Genomic DNA, 10,278 nt, shown 5'->3' on the forward strand with positions numbered 1-10,278 from the left:
TCCAAACAACATAACACTTACGTGGTAGTGAGTAGAGGGTCCCTAAAGCCAAACCGAAGTATCCCCAGTATGCACGCTCACCCCACAAAAAAAAACAACATAGTCCAGTACGTTGATGTCAACTCAACGTATGTACCACCAATCATCCGTAAATCGATCTAAAGTGCATTTTACTCCGGATAATTCCTTTAACATAATGATGACAGAGTTGCGACGGTTCCACGTGAATTCCTTGCTACTTGAAAACAAAGAAGATGGGTGCCTTTGCTAGAAAACAGCGGTCCTTTGAATCGCGACTGGAGTTAAGCTTTTTTTTAAGTTGGCAAAAGTTTGATCAACTAGCCAACTAGCTCCACTGGTGGGAAAGCGCATGGGACTCATGAGATGTAGGCAGTGTTGGGAAGGATACTTTCAAAAAGTATTCTGTTACAGAATACAGAATGCATGCCCAAATATGTATTTTGTAACGTATTCAATCTGAGTAACGTATTCTGAATACTTGGATTACTTCCGCATTGAATTGCAATGCAGCCATCAAATCCTGCTTACTAAACAGGCCATTCTGGTGTGTTCTTCTGTTCCAAATGGCTGAAATGTTAGGCCCACATAGGAGAATGTAAAGTCAACTAAGCTACCTGATTCAACTATAAAATAGCAAGGTGACCAGTAAAACTACAGCAGGCGACTAGGCTAGGAGGAGGGATGTCTGTTTCTGTCCAGTGAAAGATTTTGAAACTGACAGGGACAGCTTGTCCCCTTCAAGCAAGCCAGACCAGGGAGCTATGCCATAGCCCCTGATGTTATGGACTTCATAGAGCGTAGGCATGTTCAACACCTCTTGTCCAATGCCCAAGTCCCGCAGGTTAGACAAACTATTATATATAAATATCTAATACTCTACACTGAAGGCAGTAATGATTTACTTACTTGCTGAGAGAAATTGGAGCAAATTATAGAACTTACTTGCCTGAGGTCCTGTAGAAACTCTTTGTTTGAAGTTTGATATCCTTTCCCTTGATAATGTCAAAACTAGGTAAATATCTTTAATCAGTTTGATTCTCGATTAGTTTGTCAACACCGTCAATTGTGTGTCACTTGTGTGTCAACCCCGTAAGATGGAGGTTTTTCATTTTTATAAAAAAATGTTTCTTTTGTTCAATTGAGTGTGTTCATACATTAAAACACCAACGTATCTACATGCATCAGTGTCTTGTGTGACCAAAACCACTGATTGTATATATTAAAAATTAAAAAATAGTAAACTAAATTAAGGTAATTTAAAATGGCTTATTCCAAAAATGTCAAATGATATCAAAAGTGTATACAATGCAATTTATCACTAAACCTTGCTAAGGCACACCATTTCTACACACTTAAAGACTTTACAGTGTTGTTGAATTGATCAAACACACAAAAAAACATATTTTCATGTGTCAGACGGAGTTGACTAACTCAGTAAATGTACATTTTTATAAAAAGTGGTTAATAAAAAACCTGTTCCTTTTCAGGCATGATAGATGAGATCTATGTTTATGATGATATCCAATTCAAATGAATGTAGTATCGATTTTTTGTTTGTCACTTTTCAAAAGTACTTTTGTCCCTTATCTCAAGAATCAGTGATACAATGGAAATCATTGCGCGCAGACAGGCTCAACTGGTCTAACCCCAGTCTGGCAATCACCTGTTAATGACAAGCCTATCCGTACTTTGCATCTGTGCCAAATCCAAAACATCGGTGAAGCATACCAGGATTTATCAAACGGAAATGTAGGCCGCAGCATTTAACCCATGAACACGCGTATTACATAACAACGTTATATAAGACATTATATTTTAACATATAGGATACCATTGCGTTTATCGTATTTCCCAATGTATTTCCCATAGTGTCCACTGCCATGATCAAAAGATGTCCTCATGTGCCCCTCGGTAGCCTGCACTGTAGCCTACGAGCGGAGTCCGTTCGTCATGAACTTCCTGTATGCTTACGTTCCACCTCCTCTTCAGTTCGCGTCGGTGATGTAGCAGAGAGGAAGGCTTATCTCCAAGACCAAGAGGATGAGATCAGTTTGCAGACTGCCCGCCCCGAGTTCCGACCAGGCATGGCTGCGTTTGAATAAGTTAGCTTTTAAGGGCACATAAAGGGGTTGCCTACGTTGGGACTAAACGAGTATGCTCTAAGTAGCATATTTTTTATTTTTTTTACTGTCTACATTTGCAAGAAGCTATTTAAAATGGGTTTGCGCACGGTATTTCGCGCGGTCATAATGGGACCACCAGGCTCCGGGAAAGGCACAGTATCCGACCGGATAACTAAAAGTTTTGGACTAAAGCATCTCTCGAGCGGGGATGTTCTGAGGGCGAACGTCGAAGCAAAAACAGGTACAGTATGGCAGTAACGGTGTAGGCTACTATACTCATGGTGACTATGTTACACTTAATCAAATGTCTCCAGAACAACGAAGTTGCTACGGTGTAGCCTAATGCAAGTTATGTATGTTATTGCACCATGGAAAATAACTGTGGAAATGCAATTGTGTGTGGTAGGAACATCAGCCCTAACGCTTACAGAGAAGTTGGAAGAATATGTTTTTGTGAAGATGACATATCATGCCTGTACACTTTTCTCAACCAAGCTGTCAAATAAAGCCTCAGTTTGGTCAATATTGCACGTCATTTGACACTACCATTTAAAGCAATTACAATCAGATTGCCTACAAAATCAATTTAATCAGATTGTGTGTTCTAAGGGTTTCATGACGTTGCCTTATGTTGAGCAAGGCTACCGTCAGAAGGTCCTGATCCTTCTGTGATTATTGAACGCTTTTGTGTCTTGGAAGAACAATAGATTCTAAAACCCAGTCTACATGTTGTCCTCTAATTTGCATTGACCTGTCGTATAATTCCACACCTTTAGTGTGAAGAGTCCATGTCCAGAGTGCATGCATGTGACGTCGTCCAATAGAAATAGTTTTACTATTTGCGCTAATTCGTATTGAACATGGACGCCCCCTCAATCAGAAGCCTTCATTGCAAAGTATGCAAAATGGGCCACTCTTTCTCGTCGTAGGCATTTTGATATTTGTCTCTGATGTAAACCATTTGATTTTGTTAAATTGAGTATAGCCTAGGTTTTACGCGTTTACTTTACCAGAGACAATGACTGAACTATGTTCTATTCAACACTCCATCATAGGGTGACCAGACGTCCCGAAAAATTCGGGACAGTCCCGATATCCAAGCAGTTGTCCCGAATCCCGAATCCTGCTCTAATTGTCCCGAAAATTATACTCAATCAGAATACTGAGTAGTTATTTCCTGATAAACATTAAAAACTGTCCGTAGAGAGTCTGAGTCGACTACATGCAGCCCCCGATGGCAGCTAAGTGTCTGAATGCAGCCCGGCTACTTTGTTTCTTTTTGAAGTTCTATAATTAGGCGCGGATATGCACTGATTTCGCAAAGCCGAGGACATTGTGCAGGGAGAGCCAGCGTGTGTGCAAAAAAAAATACGTCGGAAGTTCGGCCTAATGTCCATGTCGTTTTAACATAATCTACTTAATCTAACAATTATTTTGTATTCTTACTTAATGACCCATCATTTTGGCAAGGCTTGTTATTAGCGTTAGGCTATTATCCTTATTCTGAAAGGTCTGATTTGCACTGTTACGCAGTCATTGTTTTTTTTTTTTCCCACAATGACATTTTGAGTTCATGATTTCTCTGTTGTATTTTGAGGCAGACTTGATGTTTGAATAAAAATGTGTTTTGGTACAGGTTTGAAAATTCGCTGTAAGCCTACCCCTCCCCCCCACCCCCGAAAAAAAAGCGTCCCGAATTTCAGCCAATCTCATCTGGTCACCCTACTCCATCATGTTGTAAACTGACTCAGTAGGAGCGAAGCCCCCGAGGGTAGCCTACATGACCTTTGACCTCACCGCTGTGCCCAAACGTGCGCTACGTGAGAGATGTGCGTCGTCGCACCCTCGTGTGATGCTGTCAGAAAGGACTGATCTTCAACATTACATTCACAACGTAAAATAGATTTCTTTGCTCATGTGACCAAATAAAAGGAAAGGAAATCTCAAAGTTATGCTTTAAGCTGGTGCATAACAGATACTAAATTCTGTTCAGAATTGTTAAGTGTGATAGCAGAACCAAAATAGGTGTCTTGAAGGCATTCTCAGTCTTCAGTACAAATTCTGCTGCTGAGTTAGAGTTAATGGCATAGGCTACTCAGATTACTCTGAAGAAAACTTTCCGTTCTTCTTTTCTTGAAATGGATCCAGGAAGGAACAGAGTTGGCTCCTCTGAATAAGTTCTGCACTCCCCTATGCATACAAACACAGGTCTGAGTGAATACACTCAACCATGAGGAGGTCCTTGGCTTTAAACTCTAACCTTGTTGCCAAAGTTTTGATTGCACAAACAGCAATAAACTTACAAATGCACCTTTTTAATCATCTTTATAGCTTAAATGCATATTCTGGTGGAGAATTACTAGCCTGGTCCTTACCGCCTGTGACTACGTTTCTCTTCGTCATAATCAAATTTAGGGCGGAAGTACGTAGGATGGTAACGACCAGGCTAGAGAATTACTTGCATGGTTGTCAATTACTTGCATATATAGCCTATATAAACAGAAAAGTTAACACATGATCTGACACATCTGAATCAGAATGATTAATTCACTTAACACATAGTGTTAACAGGAACATGAAAAGAGCTCCTATCTGAAAGGACTTTATCCTTGGTCATAAGACAGGCCGTATATTCTCTAGCGTCTGATAAGAAAGCGAAAAAACACATCCTGACCCTCACTCAATAACACTCAAACCCTGCAGCAAAACACACATTACAATCAAGGTTAGCTGCACAGAAAAACACAGACTTCACTCTAGATTTCACAACACTCAAGTCTTGCAGTGTTGCAAGGCCTTCTCTTGAAAAAAAAAAAACAGAGGTCATGATGATGTTGTCATTTGGTTCTACACCACTTAAATTATGTACACTCGTGGAGAAGTTTATATCAAAACACCCTTTCCACACAGGAGGCTGCTGGCCCAGTTAAAAAGTAAATGTGCTGTGCAATGACGATAGCACTGTACTTTTTCACCGAAAGTTAAGAAGGTTGTAATTCACATGATGTGACTATACACTGTAAATAATCATATAAATTCCCCTGAACTCCAAATAAATCTTTAAATGTTTTTAAATTTATTTCTGCAACAGAGTTGGGCCTTCTCATGAAGTCCTGCATCGACCAGGGTCAGTTAGTGCCTGATGACGTCATTTCCCGCCTCATCTTATCAAACCTGCGCAGCATGGAGCAAAGCAGCTGGCTGCTAGATGGTAAAATAGAGTTCTGTCCCCCGCCTACTTATGCATTTGTGTGTTTGTGTATCAACTGTCTGTTTGGCACAATTAAAGCTGTCATGCTCCAGTCACTATCATGCGGCCATGTTGTCATTGTCACATTGCCACTGAGCTTCACAAATTAAGTTGGCCCATCAGAGTGCCCTTGCATTGCCTGAACAGAATGGAGTTTTGTGTCGCCTGCATTCATCGAGTTGCCCATTCCAGCGCTGTGCAGGACTCTGCTGTTTTTCTCAGACAGCTCTACGGAATGAACAAGGTCATTCATATCTGCCATGGCCACAAATTCGAGTTTTTTTCACCAAATGATGTGAAATAATATGATTCAGTGCAAAATAGTCATATATTATTTGTGTTAAAACATAATAAATACTAAACCACATGCAAATACATGTCATAGCATGGTGGAGTTTTGATCTTGATTTTCAATCTTATTTAGCTCAAAGAAGCACTTCTTCAGTGTACTGAAGCTCTGGTCAGGAGTTGTGCCAAAAGCTCTATAGCATGTGCTTTGAGGGAGCTTGTGTGTGTGGGGGTGTGGATGGGGATGGGCGAGGGGGTTGCAGGGGTAATGGGAGGGGGAAATTGATGCACCCGTGGGAAGAACCCCTCTCAGGGACCTCTCTGTCCCTCTCTCACTCTCTCTCTCTCCCTCTCTGTCTATCTCTCGCTCTCTCTTTCTTTGTCTCTTTCACTCCTGCTTTCTCTCTCTGTCTCTTTGTCTCGCTCTCCGATGGCAGGCTTCCCTCGGACAGTGGCCCAGGCGGAGTCGCTGGATGGCGTGTGTAGCGTGGACACTGTCATCAACCTGAACGTGCCTTTCGACACCATCAAGGAGCGCCTCACGTCCCGCTGGGTGCACCTCGCCAGCGGCCGCGTCTACAACACCCACTTCAACCCCCCCAAGGTCCCGGTAAGTCCCCGGCCGGCAGACCAAAACATGCCCCACTTTTTCAGATTAACCCACACACACAAACACACTCCCCTCTCCCCACCTCCTATTGGCTCCTGCATGCCGCCAGTCAAGCTGGGGATCATTAAGAGTTTTGTAATCTCTGTTGAGTTGCCGGGGGCCTTTGAGGGCTGGCACACTTGGGGCAAACCTGGTTTTGATGAAACGCGTGGGGCTGGGTGAGCTCTGCGAGGGTGGGGCCAGAGGGTGGCACCAGACATGGCCTATTTAAACTACACTTTCAAAAGAGAGAAAAACAAACTAATAAATAACAACATCACAAGGTCCTGCACCTTTGGTGATTCAGCATAGATTGCATCTGCACAATACCATGTTTAGCTTCTTGGAGTGCCACTCTTGGGTCCCACCCCTCGGTCTTTTCAGAATTCCATTATACACAGAAAACTCAGAGGTTTGAAAAAGCTGTCAGACCTGAAGTAGGCCACTCTAGCCTGCCTCTCTCCTAAACCAAGACCCATGAAGGTTACGTATGTGGAGGAATGTGTGTGTGTGTGGGGGGGGGAGGGTAGTTAAGAACACTGGAGCATTTCATTGTTTACAGAGGAGATGTGAGCACAGACCTTTGCACTCATCCTTGCAATTAAACCAGAGCAAGCAGACATCTTGGCAGCTCTGGGGGGATTATTGCTGGAGAGTTAAACAGACTCAGGGCACCAGTGAAGTGAAGTGGAGCATGGAGGGAATGAAAAGCCACCGACACACTGGAGAGACCACTATCGAGTTTCACGTCCCATTTAATGATTTACCTGTGCGCTCACTCGCTAATGGGGTGTGAAGCTAAGCTAAGCCCAGCCGTGCACCAGCCACTAGCCCAGTGAAGGTCAACTGAGCTCAGGGTGGGGTAAGGTCATCGCAGGGCCCACACATGCTGGAGGTGACCATGTGCTGAAGCTGTGTTTGTGTACACTACAGAGACCTGCTCACCTTTGCATGCTGTCTACCTGTTATGTAAAACACATGCGTGCAGACATGCATCACAGGTGTCATAGCATACACTCACTGAGAATGTACTTAAGAATATTAGTTCTGATGCTAAAAGTAAGATTCTGAAGCATGGAAGAATTAAGGATGTAAGGATGTTTGTACTCTGGCTGACCACAGAGACTGAAATCGTGTGAATTTGAAGGGTGCTTTAATCCAATACCTTATGAACACCTTCGCATAATACAACATATATAATGACAATGCATTGCATAAAACAATCACACCAAACTCACAGACAGTATCTTGTGTACGTCAACTCTGAAAAATCTGTTTGAAACAAAAAGAGCACACAGAAGTAAGTCCATCAGAGATTCATCATTGGTCTGGCAATACTTTTAATAATTGACACCCTTAACTGCATACCTGTTCTTCCATGTTGAATCCAGGGCATTGATGACGTCACAGGGGAGGTCCTGACCCAGAGAGATGACGACACACCTTACACCATCACCAGAAGACTGAAAGCCTACGAGCATCAGACGCAACCTGTGCTCGAGTACTACAGGTAGCCATGTTGGAAATGTCTTGCACTTTCTATTATTATCTAAATCTGTGCCTACTACAGGTAGCCATGTTGGAAAGTTCATGCACTTTCTATTATTATCTAAATCTGTGCTGGAGTACTACAGGTAGCCATGTTGGAAAGTTCATGCACTTTCTATTATTATCTAAATCTGTGCTGGAGTACTACAGGTAGCCATGTTGGAAATGTCTTGCACTTTTTATTACTATCTAAAGGTGCTTTGCACATTGCCCCAACAAATGCCCAACAATGTAAAGCTAACAGGTGTTCGTTGCAGTCTTTAGAATGTTCAGAAAACCATCTGCCAGTTCCGAGGAATAGACTTTTGGACATCAAAAAACTCCATCAAACAAACTTCAACAGACTCAGACCAATGGTGCGCTCTGACCCAAATGTAGTCCTTGCAGTTTGTTGGTGTTCTTTGGGGCAGGGCGCACGCATTTAACGTTGATTGAATGATAATGTAGGAAACTGTACCAGAAAAAATCTAGGCCTACTTTAGTATTGAATACAGCTTAGGCCTATGTGGTAATATAATCCTGACAGTTAAAGGCACACTATGCAGGTTTTTTAGCTTAATATGCAAGTTTTTTCGCTTAATTTACCTTCATTTAACGTCTTCAGAGTCATTGGAATGGTTATATGACGTTTTTCGGGTTGAATGGTGGCCGTCTCGCTTTCCCCTAGCGCCTGTGTGAGGAAAAAACACCCTTGCAACTGTGGGCCGGCGGCCTCAGTGTCAGGAAGTATAACGAGTGTAACGAATTGCTTTACTGCATTCAAATACACATACATGCCAGGCACCGGAAAAAGGTAGCGATGGAGTTTCTCAGACATTCGTTATGACAAAGCCAGCGAAAAAGAAGCAAAATCCGAGAAAACAGTAAGGAATGGCTTACCTTTAACCACAACAACTAGGCATACTGAACTGAAAAAGTTGATTGAAATATATGGCATATTTAGTCATCTAAACTTTGGTGTGGTTGTTCGACTTGCTATTATGAGAAAAATTAGTGTCTGACCTCAGAACATTCAGCTCAACCCACTATCTGTAAGATGGCTCGCAGATCGTTAATCTTGCTCTGCATCGTGTCTCAACGCAATGGTTACATAACAGACAAGTGTCTGGTATTTCCTGTGAAAACATGCAACTCTGCAGGAACCCACTGCATGTCAGTACAGCAGTTGGGTCACAGATTCCACAGCCGTGAACTCCAGAAATGACCCAAACATTCTCCCTGTGCTCTCAGGAGTAAAGGAGTCCTGGAGACATTCTCAGGGACTGAAACCAACAAGATCTGGCCACACGTGCAGGCTTTCCTCGCCAGGAAAATCCCCTCCTCCTCCACCACCTCGGGAGGACAGGCAGCTGTGGGGAAGGCCTAGCCCCAGCCGGACTCCTCCGGTTCAGGCCACCAGCGACGCCGGCTCAGAGTAAACACCGTAATCAAAAGGAAACGCTGCATCAGGGCAACTGTGAGGTGGCAGGAGCTGCTCTCTCTCTCTCTCTGGTGACCTCGGATTGGATGGAAGGTTGAGATTGTGTAGGTTCTTCTCTGAACGCGCTGACTTAATTATTTATTGCATCATGCGTGCAGCAATAAAGCTCAAAGTAATATGGCAAAAAAACAAACAAAAAACAGACATTTTGGCTACAGGCAGTTAAGCCATTTGTTTAAATCATGCTACAATAAATAATACTCGTCAGTGCTTGTTCAGAAAATGCAGACTTAATTCCAACTACATTGTACCTCATAGTTTTATTCTTAATATTAGTGACTTAAGTGCATCGCCTCTGTCTGCACATTGAGAATGAACCGTGCTGCAGATATTGGCAAAGGGTCCATCTCCCAGACAGACTAGCCTCTTGAGTCCTCTAGGTTGAATAGTGTGTGGCCTTTTGCCACGCAAACACACACTTACCCTCTCTACTCGGGAGCGTTCTGCCGGCTGTAGTTCCCCACAAGCCCTCTGGAGGAAAGGATCCAATCCAGAGCAGATTAATCACTGCCTTTGCAGCCACGGTGCCTGGGCTGGGACTACAGGAGTGCAGAGAGGGGATAGAGAATAGTGGCCCAAACCTCTCAGCGTGGAGCAACAGTGCAAGTGAAGATGATTTGGTAAATTTAAAACATTTTTTTTTTTTTTTAAATGATCTGTGATGGTGGAGAGAAGACATTAGGTAGGCTACCCATTGGACTAGGGGACTTGGACCACATGTGTATGTGTGTGTGTTTTTATTATTATAGGAACCACTTTTACTTTGTTTGGGGCAGAGATAATTTAATAGTATTTTCAATTGCGAATCACTCTCGTCTTAAAGTAGGAAAATTGTAGCAAAAACCTTTGGATTGCTATGCTGCTCACTTGTATGCTATGCTAACAAATCTGTTTCTGAGTACATCCACAGCCTCTAGTA

The 10,278-nt window shown here is 42.8% G+C and overlaps 1 protein-coding gene across 1 annotated transcript; it reads left to right on the forward strand.

Annotated features, from left to right (window-relative positions):
- The first annotated feature begins 2,021 nt into the window (after positions 1 to 2,021).
- ak3 (adenylate kinase 3) lies at positions 2,022 to 10,004 on the forward strand. The gene is made up of 5 exons (XM_076283897.1): positions 2,022 to 2,385; positions 5,236 to 5,355; positions 6,120 to 6,292; positions 7,723 to 7,841; positions 9,110 to 10,004. Exons 1-5 carry the CDS (start codon positions 2,238 to 2,240, stop codon positions 9,243 to 9,245), a joined length of 696 nt encoding a protein of 231 aa, XP_076140012.1. The 5' UTR covers positions 2,022 to 2,237; the 3' UTR covers positions 9,246 to 10,004.
- Positions 10,005 to 10,278: the final 274 nt, after the last annotated feature.

The sequence above is a fragment of the Alosa pseudoharengus genome, unplaced genomic scaffold (genome assembly GCF_046254945.1).
Source record: "Alosa pseudoharengus isolate Yale_2024_CS ecotype anadromous, Long Island Sound unplaced genomic scaffold, YU_APseudo_1.1 YU_APseudo_1.1_scf_14, whole genome shotgun sequence".
Lineage (NCBI taxonomy): Eukaryota > Metazoa > Chordata > Actinopteri > Clupeiformes > Clupeidae > Alosa > Alosa pseudoharengus.